Genomic DNA, 20,036 nt, shown 5'->3' on the forward strand with positions numbered 1-20,036 from the left:
GATCCAAACTGGGGCAGGAGCATGACAGTGTCCAAGGGGACATGATGAGAGTCTACTGGTTAGAGTTATGTGACTAATCTTTTTTGCAGGTCTATGTGCCTTGTGTTCCATAGTCATTTATTTACAAAATCAAAGCAGAATGTAAAACTCGCAATCATTAATGGGCCACTTGTCAAGAAAACTGTGGGAGGGCAGAACAATACCAACATTTAAATTCAAATTAAGGTTAAACAGGAAATAGGTTGGTAAAATTATGGAAACAAAAAGACATAACAATAGGGAAAATTATCAGTGCCTCTCAGGTAACTATTGAATGAAGTAGGTAATGAAATAATTACACTGGGGATTCTTTCCAGGTGTACTCAGGAAACTGGTGAAGATCAGGGAAGTGTAACTGGATCCTGGATCTGGCAGTAGACTTATTTTTATGTTGTGGGGACCATTTTTTCGGTCCCCACAAGGGAAAACTCAATTTCATAAAAATCTGAAACTGCAATAAAAAAATGCCTTGTATTTTGTTTGGTTACTTATGGTTTAAGGTTGTTATTGTTGGGATTCTGGTTTTGCTAATAGAAATGAATGGACAGTCTCCAGAAAGATATTAATACAAATGTGTGTGTCTGAAAAGGAGAGGGATTAAGCATGTTTAACCATTCAGAACTTGAGTTCAGCCATCAGGGAAGATAAATTAACTTGTTTGTCAATATTCCTTGTTGGATTGTGGACAAGGAATTGGTATATTCCAAGTCAAAGGGCCAAAACCATATATTGGTTAATACCATGCACAGCATTGAGAATTAGATTACCACCACCACAGAATTGGTTGAAACTTTACAGAAGTGCCAAGTGTAGCAGAATAAGACCAAGTTGGAATGTAACATTATTACATATTGTGATAACATTTTGAGCAAAAACATTTACTACTGTAAAACCAATAGTATTTCACTTCACGCCATCTTCCGGCTTTGAGGGCATGTTTTCTTTAGGCAAGAACAAAAATAACCAAAATGTCAAATTCGAGAGCTCGAAATGGCAAATTGAGAGCATCTTTCTGAGATTTCGTGAGCGGAGTTTAATATTTCTTGGGCACATTAAACTCAATTGTGCACACAGCGTAGTACATCTCAGAAATAAAAAGGTAGAAGTGTAAAATTTGTCGTTTACAGTGGAGGGAGTACACAAAATGAATCCACACAGAGCTAGTTTATCACTAGACAGCACTGGGTAATCATAACTAAACTAAGGAACAGGCCCTTAGATTACACTGTGCAACATTTTCAATAGAAATAAATACCCTGACCTTTTCTGTCATTCAGTATGCACACATTAAAAATTTTAGAACCCAACACATGAACACTCTAGATGGATATCAATAATAATAATAATAATAATAAACACTCTTTGGATCTTGTAAACAAACTGTCTCAGTCCATCCAGTATTATTAGTCTCCAAGCATCTTTAAAATTTACACCAGAGCATCACACTCTCAAAAGCTTTCTCAGACATAAAGAATTCATATAGAATCAATTTACATGTAAAGCAGAGTAAGTGGATCTGGACTGGTTTAGTAATGCAGTGTAGTAATATGAATAACTTATTGTGAGGCAGACCATAAACCCAGCCCAGTCAGCTGCTTTCCATGAAGGGAAGTTCAGTAAAATCATCTAATAAAACTGTCATTGAAGGACCACAAGAAAACACCAACTACACAGACACCGCATCTTAACAAAACGTATGCTTTATTTCCCACTCCTACCCCTTCCCCAAGACAACTTAGAGGAATCAAAGCCAAAAGATGCAACATATATTTGTTTAACATAGCAGTGGCTGTTTTCTGAATTGGTCGAAACAAAAACACAATACAACTTTTAACTCAACCCGGAACACCCGATCTCTGCAATAATCACCAACACAAACTGCATGAAGAACAGCAGGAGAACAATAATGAAGGACCCCAACTGAGTAAAGTACATTTTTATTTAAATATTTTATCAAAGCTTGTTTTTATCTCCATAAAAGATTTCTAAAACTTTTTTCTTGCAATCAAGTTAATTTTACTTTATAAATATGCTAATTCTCCTTTAGAGGGTCCACTGCTTTTGCGAGAGTGTAACCATGTGTGCGTGGCTTTTTTTGTGTCCTTTTGTCCTTGGCTGAGGTGCTGTGTTCTTGCTTGACAATTGTGTCACCTGTTCTCTACCATCAGAAAAACAAAATGCCACAACCACTGGCAGTAGAGTTTCAAAATAGAGCTCCAATGCTATTAAATATTGCATCCTAATATCTCAAAATTCACCTGTTGCTGATGGGGTTTTACAAAAAGTCAAGCATCAGGAAAACACTTTTTCTGATCACCAGCATGTGTGTCCTTGGCTGAGGTTTTGTGTTTGCCCTGCCTGAGTTTCTGTGAGTGTAGACATGATCCCTTGGTGAAAGTTGAAGCAGTACCAGATGTGTCCTTTGATAAACCTGCATTGCTTGGTTTACATATAGACTCTGCAACAAACCAAAACCCAAAGAGGGCAAGAGTGCCAATACCTTGCACATTTTAATGCTCATAACACCAGGCCAAACCTTCCCTTTATCCCCATATCCCAAGATAGGACAGACTTGTGGAGTAGACGGCCTGTTACCTTTGGGGTTAAAGGTTTACTGGGTTTCCAGCAGATATACACCATGAGAAAAGGTAGATCCAAACATGCGCCACACCATGTCTACATCACTTTAATTCACTCACTTCCACTCAGCTTTACTCATTTTGGTTGCATCAAGAGATCCAACTGGAAACAGTGTCATGTCAGATGTCATATGAATCAATCAACAAACAAACATGAGTTGGACTGTGAAAGAAACCAGAAATGCCTAAAAATGAGATCAATGCATTGGAGTATGTACTACACAAAATGGAGAGGGGATTTCCCCAGACTGTCGCCCCAGAATGAATTTGTCTATGGCAAATGTGTGTATCGGTGTGTGTGTGTAAGAGAGAAAAAGCTGGAGTGTAAGGCACATGTTGGAGCCTTCAGTCCCTCAGGTCCATGCTGGAGCCAAACAGAGCCACCAGCTGCTCCTCATAGTGAGTGATGTTCCTCTTCATGATTTCTTTACAGGAGCCCAGCAGCCGCTCGAATGCCTGCACATCTATTACTAGAAAGCAGGGAAAGGGGCAGACTCAATCGCAAAACAAAAAATAAGATTGCTCAGACTTAAATCCACTTTTACCCATTTGTTCATATCGATGATGTGGATATTTTACTACAGCAAGCTTCAGGTTAAAAGTAGATGCCCGTGGATGAACTACAAGAGAGGAACGAATGTGCACATTTGCAACTCAGATATGAGACACACACTTACCCAGGCACTTGACCTCTCCCACGGCGTACACAGAGGCTGCACGGGGCTTGTTTGTTACCAAAGCCAGCTCTCCAAAATACTGGCCACTAGTGCAGCGAGTGATCTCCACCTCCGCATTGTCCTGCTGGTCTGCCTTGGTCTGGATGAGTCGTGGTGGGGGAAAGGGAACCAGGGAAAATAAGACACATAACATGGATGCCGTATGCATATAATTATATGTGATGAACAGTGTATCATCACAATCCATGCAAAGCAGTGATGAACAGGGAGATTTCTCACTTACTTTACTCTTCATCATGATCTTTACTTCCCCAGATTCCACGACGTAGAAACAATCAGCCTTTTCCCCCTGTCAAGGGAAAGGGGCCGTGCCACAAATCACTCTTATGTGACCATATTCACCTGGAGTACCAATTCCTGGTGAAGTAATGTCGCTACAGTAATAACTGTTAAATTACCATTGGTAAAATGATAATATTATATACTATTTACTAGTTAATACATAACACCAATCATTTTAAACAAACACTGATGGAACATTCCACAATATACACATTTTAAATGTGATTCTATCTTGGAAGAAAATGTGTAAATGCTTTTGTCCAAAGTGACTTACAACTGACGCAGATAATACAGGACAGCTATACGACTCAGTAAAGCTTCAAACTTGCTGATCAACTTTGCGGTGTCACACACTGCTATACTGAGCGAAATAGTCAAAATACACAACCGTTCCAAAATGACAGAGAAACAGAACCGGAATAATTTCTTTACCTGTTGGATGATCTTCTCTCCATCCCGGAATGATTTCATTCCCAAGACGTCAACGATTTTCATCCTCTCTGCCACCTGGCCAAAACCATGGGGAATAAAGAGAAAAGGCCAAGTGTAACTGGGACAGACAACTAGGTCAATCTCAGGAACCAACTACAAACCACGTCATAAGAACTAGTGATCAAAACTTCAACTGCACATCTTCTGCGGCATGATCAGATCAAGTTCACAGTACTATTTATAAAAACAGAAATAATATTCATATCCTGGATGTATTGAACAGAGCTCATGCTCTATCACCATCAGTCATTAAACTAATAATTCTTTGGACTAAATTTAAGCAGTACCATGTCTGATATGCCATTATCTTTCCCCTGATTATCAATGCACAATTTGGGCTAGAGTAAAATAGCAACAATATGAGGGAGGGAATTTCAAATTTTATTAAATGAAGTTCCATAAACTGTCTATATTCTCCAACACAAATGTGTTAAATGTCTGTATTAATATTGTGGAATTATTCTATTGCTTACTAATGCACAATTTAAAAAGTTACAACAAGTAAAATTACCTTTAATGAAAATGTGCACATTTATACCTTGTTACCACACAAAGAATCTGTCATCATTTGGAGCGCTGTCGATAAAATCTTTCAGCAAGTATATGGCAGAGACAAATTGGTCATCTTACATTGCTCAATAAATATACACTCACATACCTCAAGAGATTTTAAGAGTGGAACAGACTCTATGAAGGTCTCATACATCCTCCTCTTTTTGGCGTTGTTCTTCACAATCAGTCTGCGAAATGTGGCTCGATCCTGGGGTAAACATGGGTTTGTACCACCTCAGAGCCTAACATTCTCTGCATAACATTCTCAGCAGCATAGCGCTACCATAATGGGAGCATAAATGTAAAATTCAGCCTGTTTTTTGTACTTACAGGCAAAAGCTCAAAAATCCCACACAGCATGCACTGGTTTATTGCCAGCAGATGGCACTGTAGTAAAAGGTAAGCCGACTAGACAGAAAAGTGTGTCAGTCATGGGATGCAGGTTTGGGTCTTACCAGGCCCCACAATGCCCCTTCTGATGTGGCTATGATGGTGGCCGCACGGGGGGTGTTGTACATGAGGGCCAGCTCCCCAAAACTGCCCTTGTTGTCATACTTTCCAACACAGCAGCTGACCCCATCTTTTTGTACCATAATGTCATACACTCCTCTGGGAAAAGAGAGACACACATGAAGAATGGCATAAAAGGAAGTCAGAGTACAGTACACAAAACGGTATGTCAACCTTGTGAAGGGAAAAATAAATTCATCACAAGGCCACAGTGATAAGTTCCTTTACAAGGGCATTATCACAATGTCCATGCGGCAAAGTAACATTTTCACTGAAAAAGCCTTAGAGATACACAGGAAATTTTAACAGTACAAACAGGGAAGGGGCTGTGATTCTGAGACTGGAAAACAAGTCAACAGGTAAACAGCAGAGGGAAGAAAAAAAATAACTCGCTGAAAATGTGCTGCAAGTGAGATGCAAAGTATTTATAGAAACAGCTGTATCATTGTATCAAAGTGTCAATAACATCTGATGAGGTCAACGACTACACCGATTCACAGAAATCCCTATAATGTTCATGTTACTGCAAAATCCAACAATAACTGAAAGTAAACACTAATCGTACATAAAAGAACATGTTAAACTGCTACTAAGAAGAGGGGACAAAGTCTTAGCATGAAAATCACACACCTCTCAATAACATAAAAGTTGTCTCCATCATCTCCCTGATCAATAACATGCTCCTGTGGCTGGACATGAAGCTCAAACATGGCATCCAATACTTCAGAGAGCTGCTCCTACAGGAAAGAGAACGTCCAGCTTCAGGACTCAGAAAAAGAAATCCCAGATGGAAAGAGTTCTGCCATGCAAACATGTATTTTAAGCCACTTTATTCAAACTACAATGGATGGGTGTGGAGAAAGGAAGGAGAGCAGGAAAAGGCTAGATGGATTCTGAATAGCAGCCAGGGCGTTTGGTTTCTGTGCGTGCAGCCAAGCTGACATGTGTGTACATACCTGGTCGAGAGTCTTGAACAGGAGGATGTCTCTGCAAGACTCCTGCAGTCTGCAGCGCTGTTCGTCCGTCTTGGGGTGCACCACCCGGGGTTCGCTGTCCTCATCATCATCATCGGGGTTGAATGCTTCTGCACACACTGTGGGAAAAGCAGTCGGTACAAGGCAACACTCAAGCAACATGATTAAGGTGTCATACCTGCACTGCTTCAGAATCCCCTTAAAAAAAATTCAAAGGTGCTCCTATACCAAATTCAGTGAAATCCCAAATAATAGGTCTGTATCTCTAATAGTTCTGAAGGTTTGAAATGACAGCCTTTTGAATTTCTAACTTCCAGCATTCATAGCTCCTTTGCTATGGCAGGTAAAGCTTTGAAGCTCGGTGACTAAGGCTAAGTGTCTGTAGAATTCAAAAATGTAATCAGAGCAGCGGTATCTTATGTACTTTTCCTCCTAAATGACTGAAAATGGCTAAAATTCAAAACACTAACTCAGTTTGCTAAATCACTCAGCTTTCCTGTCAATTATGACATATTACGCTATTTGTATGCAGTAACCATATGCATTATTGTTATAGAAGCGTCAAAGTAATTTTTTGAAATGTGCTCGATTTTCAAAATTGCCTGTTTTCATATCCTCATTTGACTATGTCGACTGTTAGCCATAATTTTCAAATTTTTGCTATGTATTCTTATGTATATATTCTGAAGATAATCTGACAAAAAGTTCGTGTTGATGCTAAGCATTCATTTGGAGACATGATTTTATTTTTTTTTAAAGAATGAGCTGTAATGTTCTTGTTGCCGTGCAAATTCAATAAAAACACAAATACTACATAGTTACTTACACTCCTACAGCAGTACTACATATGGTTACTGCATACACGTGGCCTAATATGTCATGAATGGCAGGAAACAAATTCCGAGTGCTTTAATTAGCATACCGTTTGAGTGAGCTGCTCTCAAAGAGGGCGTCATTTTGAATTTTCCGCCATTTTCATGAATAAATGTTGGAAGTTGGACCGAAAAGTAGGCAAAATGCATAAAATTAATAAAAATTTAAGATATGGGATTTCTCCATAAGTTTGGTATATGAGCACTTGTTAATTTTTTCACTTGGGACCGTCTGGGTGATTTGACATAAAATTATCCCATTTCATTCTGACACTTTAATAGAGTTTAAAAAAAGACTACCAACCAACCAAAAAACCATTATTTTTAATCCCAGATTTGTTATACAGCTTTTGTCATGATATCCAAGCTGAAATAATCAAGGAGGAAATATTTGTGTACATTGTCCCACCACATCACACCAACAGCATAAAACCCCTCAGAAACACATAACTTGATGCTTATATTTAATAGGTCATGCATGAGTGAGGAAATGTAATAAATTGCATGCTTTTCTGAGTTCCCAACCACAACAATGACAAAAAGAAGAGAAAACACTCAACTCACCTGAAACTCTGCGGTTGAATCGACTTGGAGGAGGAGCTAAAGGGGGAGAAAAGGGGAAGTGTGCTGAGAGGACCATTCACATGAGGTCAGTCTGAGGTGAACAGAAGCTACAATATGCTAGCATGCTGTTTGGATTGTTCCGTGCAACAGAAACTATGGCCATGCCAACTGTGTAGCTTACAGCTACTTACTCATCTGAGACCGGTCTGTCAGGGCCCATTAACTGAGTAGCATGAAATCAGGCTCTAGGGATGTTCCGTTATTTAATTTCTCAAGAAGTCTCTCTGTCCATCCCCAAGCCCAGTGCTATTTGTGCCTCACTCACTAACAAACACTGAGGAGGCACCAGAATCTGTAAATCGCCCACTCAAGTACAATTCTGAGGATTAAAAATCTAACTGGAAAACAGTGAAATGTTTGCAGACCTTCTGGGACTCCTGGTAAACCCACAATACCTGGACTGATATCCCATAAAACAGCATAAAAGGGGTAAATCAAACTTGCAGTGCAAAACTAATAAAGCTTTTATAAAAACATTCATCTCCTTGACTGAGCCTATGTATTCACCTGAAGCACTCTCACTAATTAAGAATTACACTTCTACCTGTACTTAACATGTAAGCACAAACAATGCTCATTAACTAATTGTCCATTATTGCATAACCTGCTGTGCCAAAAGAATGTTATAGATGTAGAAGTCTGCTACAGCTATAATCAACAACACACCTTTGAATAAGTAGTTTACTGAAAGGGGAAAAAAATCACATGTATAAAACCATAAAATGACAATAGCATTTGCTTTTGCTTAACTCCTGAAAATTAAACATTTCCTGTTACTTTATGGAATGTCACAAATTGAGACCATACTTGGCAGTAGAGAACATGGGATCTGGCTCATTATAATGCAACCATATTGCGATATCAGCAATCATTGCAATATCATAATTATAAAATAAAATATAAACTGAAAATTTAAACTACAGCTACAAGAACTTATCTACCGTCAGAGTCTGCTTTTACTTGGAAATGCTCAAGTCTCTACTGGTACACTGACAATTCACCCTTATTTTAAAAGAACACTTTTAATGATAAATATGACAATCTAAATGTGCATATAACGTTAACAGCAACAACATAATCAGATTCTCTTACACTTGCGGTAAGTTGTGCCAACAGACATAAAGCAGTGCTGACAAATCGCAGTTCATGTTCTCCACACGCATTGTTGTTAAAATTTCTCACACGCGCGCCATACACTAAGTGAGCAAGGACAAAAAAATTGACTCGGAGACTGCATGCAGAGCTCATGCAAAAACAGCTTCAGAAAGGAAAAAACTTAACTTATTAGATAGTTAAAAATAAAACAGATAAATCACAACTAATTATACTGCTAAATATTTCAAATTGCTCATTTACCATTCAATTAAATTGTTTACAATTGTTATTCTCGAATATTCAACTATGCTGACTCATCCCTATGCCTAACCAAAGTTAAAATAATTTCAGAACACTTTATAATAGAGCTTTTGATGCTTTTCTACCTGAAATTTTCTAGTATGCTTCCAAGATACCATCACCCTGTTTGCTAATATTTAGAATGAATTAGATTCAATAAAAACAAGAACTTGCAAAACAAATAATGCGGGCTAACAGCATCAAGTGTATTCCTCTACGGCTCAGCGCATTCAGGTGTGTCACTACGACACAGAGCATCTGAGATGAAACTCAGTATAAGCCAATGTGAGATCTGCATTATACAACTCTCATTCTAATAACTACAGGTCATGCATGAGTCAATTCAATCTTTGGAAACTCAAACAATAGAAATGGGTGTATTGTACTGGCCTTGACATTAATGAGCTGAAAAGTAAGAATTTGTGCATTAAGGCCATTTTTTTTTCCACCCGAATCATTCTGAAATGAACAAACGTATTTCTATGAAGGCTTTCTACCATATACCATAAATGTGCATTGTCATGATCAGTCAAATGTTTGGTTTAATTCAGAGAAAGTTTGATTTCTGCAGTTTTCTGATTCTTTAAAAAATGAACAACTAATAGGTTGTCAGTTTTACACATGATCAATTTTTTTTGAATATGGGAAAAAAAACTTATTTGGTTTACAACACTAGCGTGTAGTGAAGGTCGATACCATTGATTTTATTTGATTTGATCCGAGGTTGGTATACATATTATAGAAATGGCACAATATTTTTTATGGTCTGATAAAATTTTGACTATCTGCCGATACCCATCTGATATTTTTTCCATTTTATCAACTACGAAGCACTAAATGAGATATTTGTATCAATGCATTTCACTTACCATGGCAAACTATCTGCATTTAGTGCTGTAGTGGCATTGTTTGAGTTTGCTAAGAATAGAAACATATAACGGTTATGTTGCTCAAACAAAAGCTCTGCCTCTATGCTACAGGAAGAAATCCACGGCCAGAATGATTTACATAAGTCTGGGAGAGAGAGCTTGGAAAAATGTTTACTAGTCGGCTAAGTGTGCTCAGGCCCGGATCTGTAAGCGCAACGTGAACAGAGACCAGTGGGAGAGCGGGTACACTCATGTTCAGACATGGTACAAGGCAACTACAACCCAAAGCATGATTAACAGGCTTTAAAAACTAATATATGAATATGCAATGAGAGCACTTAAGACACCGGTGTCAAACTCCAGTCCTGGGGGGCCGGAGTCCTGCACATTTTTGGGTTTCCCCTCGTTTAACACACCTGATTCAACTCCTTGTGCTAATTACCACATAGCTGTTGAGCTGAATCATTTGTGGTGGAACAGGGAAACAACTAAGCTACACAGGGCTGCGGCCCCCCAGGACTGCAGTTTGACACCCCTGACTTAAAACCTTTAAACTGACTTACAGGTTCATACTAGAGTACACCAGCTAACAGATTATGGGTTTTGAGCAGTTTGTGTAAGTTGGGTAAATTAGGTAGAAATTGCCTGCTGCTAAACCCAAAAGCCAGTCTGTATCTACAAACATCTATGCCAAGTGTAGTGACCGTGGTTCTGACTCATCTAGTGTTAACTGATAAAACCTGAACTTGCATTCTGTCTCATATAGGCAGGTGAAACTGGAGCGTAAAGTATCAAGTGCATTACATCAATAAATCTCTTTGGAATTGAATCACTGACCACAGGTTCTGGTTCTCATGCTGAAGCACTGGTGTTGTCCAAGAGATTTGTAAATATTACTTTTATAGTTTCTGTTAAATAATGTTAGAGTAAAAGATAATAATTGCACATTCATTTACTATCATGATTGGGCTGGCAGGCAATGCATGTGTGGTTACAGAAAATTAATGAACACCCTTCAGATTCTAGAATTCCAGTGCTGTGGTACAAGTTAAAAATAATTTCTGCTCTTAATTCTTTTATCTTTCACGCAGTTACGATGCATCTCATAGTAATTATTTCATACATATAGATTTAAAGGAAGTGAGCAAGAAAGATAAATACAAACAACCTCAATATGGCAGCAGTTTTCAGCAGCCTCCAGGCAAACTCCTGGACGATGATTCACACCCCTTTACAATCATTTCAGATCAACCTACATTATAAACATATGAAGCTATTGGCTTTATGATTGCAATTCTATGTGATTAGACTATTTCTGGGACACATACCTAGCTAAAAAGCTATTGGCTCTCTCAAAATATAGTCAGCTGCAAAGGAAGCTGCTGAAAGCAGGGTGAGAGGACAATGGGTATTATACTGGTACTACTTCCAAACTTACCTCCAATGCTACCCATGACAGTGAAGGGGGAGGAGGGAGACAAAATTTGGAAAATCTGGGAGAGACAGCTTGGAGAAATGTTTAGTTGGCAACCCGCCTCCCCATTTTTCTCCTCAGAAAAAAATCCATAAAAGGGAATCATCCCTTATTTATCTTACACACATAGATCCTGCTGACTTTAACTCCCAAATTTTCAGGAGTTTTTAGTAGGTTTTCAGAACTGGAACAGGAATATCAGGACAGCATTGCCCATGAGTGCTGATCCAGTCATAGAACAAAAATGATCTGTTTCAACCTGATGTAAAAAGAAAATTAACTAGTGAGAGAAGACTAGAAAACCAACAAACAAAAAGGCAAAGCACCAGTAATTCACTGGTTAAAGTGTCTCATAAAATACAAATAACAATAAAAAACAGTATTTTATTTATCCTGATGGTGAAATTCTCTTTTCACCTCCCCCAACATGCTCTCTGTAAGTGAGAGCAAACTGGCTCCATTGCAGGGGCCAGGGAGCTGAGAGTTAAGGGCCTTGCTGAAGGATCCGCAGACGTGCTGAGGCCGGGCTTGAACCAGCAACCTTCTGATCACAGGTAAAGAGGCTTAACCCACTGAACCACACACTGCCCTTTACCAGTTTCACGGTAAGCCACAGGATGGAAACTGATGGCTATTATAACAGGTACATATATTATGGGTATTCAACAAATGTAACCGAACAGAGAATCTCATCTGCGCATATGCATCTCCTGCACTCCTCAACTGTCTGTCAGAGTCAGCAACAGGTGCTGTCATTTTTCCAATTGATGTCTTGTAGTTAGAGTATGGAATAGTCTTCCTGTTAGTGTAGTGCAAGCTAAAAGCTTGGGTTCCTTTTAAATCATATGCGAAATCTCTTCCATGGTGTCACTACCCGATCCATACCACCTGCCCAATTTGTACCTCGCATGCCATTTATTACCTAAATATTCCATATCTGCAAGATTCATTTATATTTTCATCAGATGAAATTCCTACTGACCAGTACCATAGTATTTTGGTATTCTTTGGTTCACTCTGAACTAAAATCAGGTTTGGTGTATTTTGCATTTGTTGCAGCCATATTTACCCTCCAAATCACTGAAATTAGAAGCGTTAAATTACGTTGATTGATTTGTTATGGTCGATTGTGAGATGTACAGCTTTCTAATTTATTTTGAAAAGGGACACTTTACACATAATTCCATTTAAATAATTGTTTCAAATTTTAGCTATAATGAAGCATTTGTTCAATCATAACCCATGTATACACTCCTTTAAGGGTAAATGTAATAATAATAATAATAATAATAAAGGTGAAATACTAGGGGTGCACCGATTGCAGTTTTCTGGCCGATCAACGATCACCGATCCTTAGGCAACCTTACCTGCCGATCTCGATTTTTTTTTGCCGATCTTGTTTCTTTCATAACTAAAAGACAGTTACTTCAATGTTTCCATTTTTATTGAGTAAATTGATATGAATACTCACAAAACATGAGGTAGTGTCCTCAAATATAAATGAACATATAAATGAGCATTGCTGTTTGAACTACAAAATCATATTTTTTCTTCCAGACTTTAATTTCTCTAATTTTGTAAAAAAAATATATATATATATAGCTGTTATGACACACTTGTCCAAAAAATAGGGAGGGAGGCAGCCTGCACTGCACCTCTCTCGGGAATGGGAGAAAAGGCTGATTTAACCCTCTGGGGCCTAGGGGTAGGAAACACACTTTCACTGACTGGGGCATGATCACACATTTCATCACACTTAATTCATGCCAAATAAATTATTTCTTATATATTTGTTTTGCCATTACACTCATCTTTATTTTAATATATATTGTAAATATGTCAGATTTTTGTTAAGTTTGAAATTTGACATCAAAGTATAGACATTGCAAAATGCAGTTTGGAACACTTGCAGAAACATTATAAAAGTACATAGTAAGCAATGCTGGCAGTTTGTTTTGATCCCAGATATCTGATCACCAAAGTCTTGGCTACATGAAGATGACTAAATGGTGTAGATGCAACATTAATTTGGATAAATAAAGAAAAACCTAACTCATGTAACTATTTCTGGCTCCTTTCATTGAATATGTAGCAACTTTCATGTGTATGAATGAGCCTTTGTCACCTGGCCACGTCCCCAACCCCCTTTTATGGCGCTGAAGGGGATGTATCTGGATCGCGTTTCACCGTTGCGCTGTTAATCAAATTACCATGCGAATGCGATTTGAATACGCGCTAATGCGGCTATTTAGAATGTGAATAGCGATCTTCGGGTGACAGCGGTACTACACGCCCCCGAAGCAGGTAAAACAAAGTAAGATGACATGGTTTACTTTTTTGCCGATTTAACCTAATTAAAAAAACTTTAATACTTCCGACAATGGACGTTTTGAAAAGAAGACGGATTACGGATTTAGCCAGCGTTTTTTTCATGATTATACATTAAGATTTCAGCGAGATATTTATTAAACTGAAATAGACGCGAAAAGTACGCGATGTCGTCGACGACATACTCGACCCCAAAGAGTTAAAAGCATATAACTAAGATCGGTGGATCTCATGGGAATATGGTCGATTTCTGATCCCCTCAAATTAACGTGATCGAGGCCGATCGATCGGTGCGCCGATCGATCGGTGCACCCCTATGAAATACCATATTCCATTATATCATAAAACCGTGATATTTCCAGAGACAGTTATTATACCATGACAATCTCGTATCGTTACAACCCCAGCAGTGTTTGTTGGAAATTTGGGTTGACAAGATGTATTCAAGAACAACTGGATGCAACTCACAAAAACTCTGATATTTGATAAAATATGGGATTATCTTCTTATACACGCAGCACAAATATAGAAATCATTGCATACTATATTAACCTGTGTGTGCCACCGTGCCCAAGACAACTCCAAATAAGCCACAAAATAAGGACATTAATCATAAATTCCATTGTGCTATGTGACAGCACTTTCCTTCCTATGTTTTCTTCAACACAAAGTAATATGGTGATGACGAAAGTGTGCTCAGGCCTGGATCTTTAAGCGCAACATGAGCACAGACCTGTGGGAGAAGTGGCAATCGGTCATGTTCGGACATGGTACAAGGCAACTACGACCAAAGCACATTGCATGATTATCAACAAGCACAGCAGAGTAAGAATACCATAAGATAATACTACACACCTGCCTAATTGATTTTTCAGATCCTCTGGACTGATATAAAACAATAACAAAAGACTATCTTAACCAAAAAGGACGCATTTATAACATAAATATGATGATCAGCTTGGATTCAGTCAAACTGAAGCTATCCAACACACTTTAGCAACAGGACAAATCCAGCCTTTGAAACCCATGTTGTCCAATTTATGAAAAATGAACCAGCAGCGAAAGTGTTCTTGGGCGACAAATAAGAATGCTTATCATCATACCCGTTGGTTTCTGAATGATATTGCCAGTCACTTCCATAAAAGATGTAAGCGGGGCCTAATCAACCCCAGGTGAGTTGCCAGGATGCGAGTGTATGATTATGTAAAACCCAAAACACCAGAGGAACCTAGGTCAGTGTTTCCTGTGCACCAGAGTTTTGGCGTGGGGGCAATGTGACAGGGGGAGGGGTGCTACTACTGAAAAAAAGGAACCATCAGACCATTATTACACAATTTTTATTATTGTTGTTTAGTGACGGCATGTTCCCTCTCTGTCCATGGAGTTAAGGAAACAATTATATGAATTAATATAGTTATTTTTCAGTGACATTTATAACTACATTTTTAGTGGTTGCTAAACTAAGTCCTCAACAGTTTTCTTTATCTCCAGTGCTTCAGTCAACAACGTAACAGCCGCCTAGCTGCACTGAACAGTTTAACTGCACTCAGCTGAACTTAGCAGGTTTTATTGTAGAAAACGAGTCTCCCACGGTGTGTAGCTCCCTTTACGGAATCGGCTAATGAATCAGGTAAAACCGACCCCCCCTGCTTCTGCATGAGCACTGCATGCGTTCTCTGAGACAATCATAATCATTTTCATCTTTGCTGTTTAAATCACTCCTAGATGGGTTCATGAGAAATTTATGTTGAACTCCTCTGTTTCATAAATACCTATATTACAACAAAATCAAATAGCAATTTTTCAGCAATTTCCAATACAGTGCTGTCCTAGTATATTATACAATGCTATTTCTTGTTATGCTATCCTGATCTTCTTGTATCTGTTTTTCCCAACAGATTGCAAATAAAGCTTGTGTCACTTCATTTATCCTCGCATCCATTAGTATTCATTGTATTTTTTTACTTCTGTGATGTAATAGGTCAACCAGAAAAACCCCAATACTAACAAGCTGAAGCGAGCCATATCGCCACCTATTGCAGCAGAGTCAAACATACTTTGGTCAATATATTGATTCCCCTCCCGTGCATGTATACTGGGACAAGGACAGTAGTCCAATTAAATGGCGTAGTACAGCTATAACCTTAGCTCGACTTTGCTGGGTATGTAAGCATAATGACTGAACAATCTACATCTATCCAACCATCCACTCTCCAACCACTTATGCTTAACAGTATTAGAGGACTGGTAATCTATCTAAGGCAGAATAGGGAACAAAGGAGTCGATCAAACTAGATGGGATGCAAGTCCTTCATAGGATTGATTGATACATGGCAAAGCTTTTTCAAATACACATACATCTCATATCTGGAATTCTAACATCCTCTTGCAAAAACCTCAAAACTTTGTTTCATCCTTTGCCTAACTTCCACATTGCCTTGCAACATACATTATGAAGTCAGTCAATTAATACCAGCCTAAGCACGCAGATAAGTCGACAGAACTTATTTGAAATACAATTCCTCACTTTTACCCTAAGTCTTGAATGACTGGCAATTTTTATTTGAATCTATCAAGCTTCTCTTACTGTACAAAAACACTTGCAAACATTCTAGCAAATATCCAGTTAAACAAAGAAGTTAAAACAAATTACAAAATACTACTGTGAATCTTTAAAAAAAAGCCAGCTGTTCTTACAATATCTCAATAAAATATTTAAATTATTTCACTCACTAGTGCGATAAACTAATAGATATTGGTATCATTTGCTTAGTTCATGGAGTGATTAACACAGGTTCAGATGAGTACTGTGTTTCTGTAGGTCTACAATTAGGTTAAATACTGCCCACTACTTTATTACTACTACTTTACTCAAGGCCCCAATAACATCATCACCTTGCCAGCTGCGGGATTTGAACCAGCAACCTTCTCAGTACAGGCACAGAGTCTTGACCCACAGAGGAACACCACCAACCTCCTCATAGTTGAGACAAACCTTTCATTAATTTACGATGCCGCATAAAATAAAGCACTGGTGTTAAATCCCGATTAAACATGAAGCAACTTTCTACACATCTTAAAAACCTAAAATCCTGCCGAAGAATGGTTTTACGCTTTTTAAAAGAAACATTCATTATTTTATGTAGTTTACAATTCTGCAATACTTCCATACAATGCCTCCCCTGAGACAGACTGCGAGATAAATAGGGGCCGTATAAATCCTGACAGCCATATGTCATTTTATATAAGAATAGCTACTTACTTAGTAAATGCCATGGCAACAGGTATGCCAGGAATTTAGACAGGTTGCATGCAACTGCACGATTATGTGCTGCGTGCTGACGTGAAGTATTCGTGCACGAAGCAATCATATTGGACGTAAAATAACGAAAGGTATTTGTAATTCTCATAAAACATTAATCCCTTACACTTCCAAAATGATGTCTGACACACAACCCAGTAATCCCCACGGTAACACCCACTTCGTTTCCATTTCGATTTTCATGAGACTCAGGCCCGGCAGGCATTGCGGGTAAGCACTCGCAGACTTGCACCTAGCCGATTACTCACGCTCGAAGTCCGAGTCGTCATCTTCATCTCCATCATCCCCGTTTGATTCTGTCTGCATGGGTTCCCCATCGAACATCACTCCCTTCCCGCCCTGCTTGACAGCAACGCCCGGGCCGGTGCCATCCTGGATCCTGCTTTCTCGGAGACGAGTGAAATACTGAACGGCGAACTCCACTAAATCCGGCGGCCTCTGGCGGAGCACCTCCACGGTGTAGCCTTGTAGCAGCTCCGTTAACCCAGCCGGTATCTCGATACTCATGGTTACCCCCTTTATATCGTTTCTTCCCCTTTATCTGAATAAAAGTCTGTATTTAAATATTTGAAAGAAATGAAAACTATTCTTTATCAGTCCACATTCAACAGCAACACTGGATTAGCTCGCTAGCTAACATCGGCTAGTTAGCTACTAAAACTGGGAAAATTAGTCTTCTAGCTGACAGGTAGGTACAGAGGAACAGAGGAGCGCTTCCTTCGATCGGACGAACCGGCATCCGAAATCGGGACGCAGGAAACAACTTTAGAATCTTATAGTTAGCTTCTCTTACTTTTACATGTAGCAACAGTCCGTTTTACCACAATTTCCTTAAAGCATCACTTCAAGCTTGTCATAGTATTAAAAAGCTGGGGAAGAGAGATATCCAAGTCTACCTTAAGTCTCTTTACCTCTGTGTGTAAAAATATATTTATACATATATATATATATATATATATATATATATTTGCGAAAAAGATATGCAGGGTTTTTACGAGGCGGATTAGTTGGCTAACTAGGCCAAAACCCCTAACCTTGGGACGATAGCCAGTCGGCTAACCGCAGTAACGGCGACGACTGAAATATTGGCAACGGTTTCAAAGGAGATAGAAAACTTCCAAGTACAAGTTTATTGAAAAAATATATGTTTATAAATTTTAGCACCCGTATCACTACCTAGAGGGGAAAAAACTACAATTTAACAGTTGTGTGCAAACTTCTCCCACACACCTTTCAGCAGGCGCTTGTGATTTATCACCGGCTTCTCTTCTTCAGACCCCCCCTCTTTTCACTTGCTTCCTAATTATCTGGCTTTTCCCCCGGTTCCGCGCAACTGTACTGTACCTTCTCTTCGCAACCGACCGAAGCAACTAGCCAAGGGGAAGAAGTGCAAGATGCGCGACCAAGCTAGCTTGCCTGCTAATTACCTCAGTAACACTACACGGCTTTTTTTCTCGTCACTGAAAACTGTGTCAAAACATTGGGAACAACGACGCGTAGTATAATAACCGCTCCAGTAGGCCTTAGCCCGGAATTATTCGCACCAGCAAATCCGCAAGCCGGTTAGTTAGCTACTCGATAGTCCCAGAATGGAAGAACCTCGAACCCGGCGATTCTCTCACTCCTAGCAAAACGAAAAAAACTCAGGAGAAAAACCGGCGACCTCAGTGCAGGCTAACCAATACAAAGGATTCCGATATCTCCACTGTGGTGCCTGGATGTCCATCCGACCAAATTTGTAATTTGTTTGTTTCCGTGAATATTTTACGTTTTGCTTAATCCGACGCCTGCCTCCTCAGCGCGAGGCTTTCCCTCACTCCACAGCGAGTGTCCTCCGGGGGCGTGACTAGTGTTGCTTAGAGCGTCTTACGTCACTGCCAGCGCAAACACTCGTGAAAACACCCTTCGCTCAACTTCAGGGCTTTGCTCTCAGCTCACGCTTTAAGAAAAGGGAAAGAAATCCTTAGGGACCAAACCCGAGGTAATTGGGCTCTGCGGACCCGCGTGAAAAGTAGCAAGTAATCAGTGACTTTGGGTCAGATTGACAACCAAGTGAACTTTGGGAATAAAGAGAGGGGGAAAAAGAGCATCTTAGTGTAGAGTGCTGATGCGTTTGAAGGGCAAATGCCGAAAATAGACGCAAGTTCAATTCTGAGCTAAATCTGTGAACAAGATGCTGCTTATTCGGGTCTGCTGATTGGTGCTGTGCTCATCAGTGATCTTTCGCATTCTGTAGCTTCTTGCAGGTGTCTGCATACTTCAACCCAGTCTAACAAAAAAAACAAAGCAGAGATTTTAACGGAATCATTGAGGCAGATTTTTAATCATAGTTACGGACAGCTAATTCCTACTCTTGTTTTGTTACAACTTTACTCCACACCCTTAAGATGAATATTTTTTTAACATGAACTTTTCCTGACGCCTCACCTTTGGAGTCCAGGGTTCCAGTCTCTACGTGTGTGGAGTTTGCATGCTCTCACTCTGCCGCTGTGGAATTGCACATCACTGATCTTTTTCCAATAAGGAAAGTAACTTTCTGTTCCTTATTTATTACATTATCATCCATCCATTGTCCAACCTGCTTATCCTACTGGGTTGTGGGGGGTCTGGAGCCTATCCTTGGAAGCAATGGACATGAGGCAGGAAAGCCCATCACAGGGCACACTCACACACCATTCACTCACACTAATTTAGCAACTCCAATTAGCTTCAGCATGTCTTTGGACTGTGGGGGGAAACCAGAGTACCTGGAGGAAACCCCACAATGACATGGGGAGAACATGCAAACTCCACACACATGTGACCCAAGCAGAGACTCGAACCCAGGTCTCAGAGGTGTGAGGCAACAGTGCTAACCACTGCACCACCATGCCACCCCCTTACATTATTGTTATATTCTTATTTCTTCTTGTTCTTTTTTTGCTTTC

At 39.4% G+C, this 20,036-nt stretch overlaps 1 protein-coding gene across 1 annotated transcript; it reads right to left on the reverse strand.

The window, feature by feature from the left end:
- Positions 1-1,723: 1,723 nt before the first annotated feature.
- On the reverse strand, positions 1,724-18,975 carry prkar2aa (protein kinase, cAMP-dependent, regulatory, type II, alpha A). The gene is made up of 10 exons (XM_023835310.2): positions 17,358-18,975; positions 7,662-7,697; positions 6,208-6,344; positions 5,882-5,988; positions 5,197-5,350; positions 4,848-4,949; positions 4,130-4,204; positions 3,639-3,704; positions 3,356-3,494; positions 1,724-3,148 (listed from the first exon to the last, which is right to left on the reverse strand). Exons 1-10 carry the CDS (start codon positions 17,614-17,616, stop codon positions 3,024-3,026), a joined length of 1,200 nt encoding a protein of 399 aa, XP_023691078.1. The 5' UTR covers positions 17,617-18,975; the 3' UTR covers positions 1,724-3,023.
- Between the last annotated feature and the right edge of the window lie 1,061 nt (positions 18,976-20,036).

The sequence above is a fragment of the Paramormyrops kingsleyae genome, chromosome 6, assembly GCF_048594095.1.
Source record: "Paramormyrops kingsleyae isolate MSU_618 chromosome 6, PKINGS_0.4, whole genome shotgun sequence".
NCBI classification, from domain to species: domain Eukaryota; kingdom Metazoa; phylum Chordata; class Actinopteri; order Osteoglossiformes; family Mormyridae; genus Paramormyrops; species Paramormyrops kingsleyae.

Excerpts from the sequence above, each read along its gene's own strand:
- prkar2aa (XM_023835310.2), bottom strand. The coding sequence starts at position 17,616 with ATGAGTATCGAGATACCGGCTGGGTTAACGGAGCTGCTACAAGGCTAC. Across the intron at positions 5,989-6,207 it reads TGTTCAAGACTCTCGACCAG|GAGCAGCTCTCTGAAGTATT; the intron begins GTATGTACACAC and ends TCTTTCCTGTAG. Across the intron at positions 3,149-3,355 it reads GGGAGAGGTCAAGTGCCTGG|TAATAGATGTGCAGGCATTC; the intron begins GTAAGTGTGTGT and ends CCTGCTTTCTAG.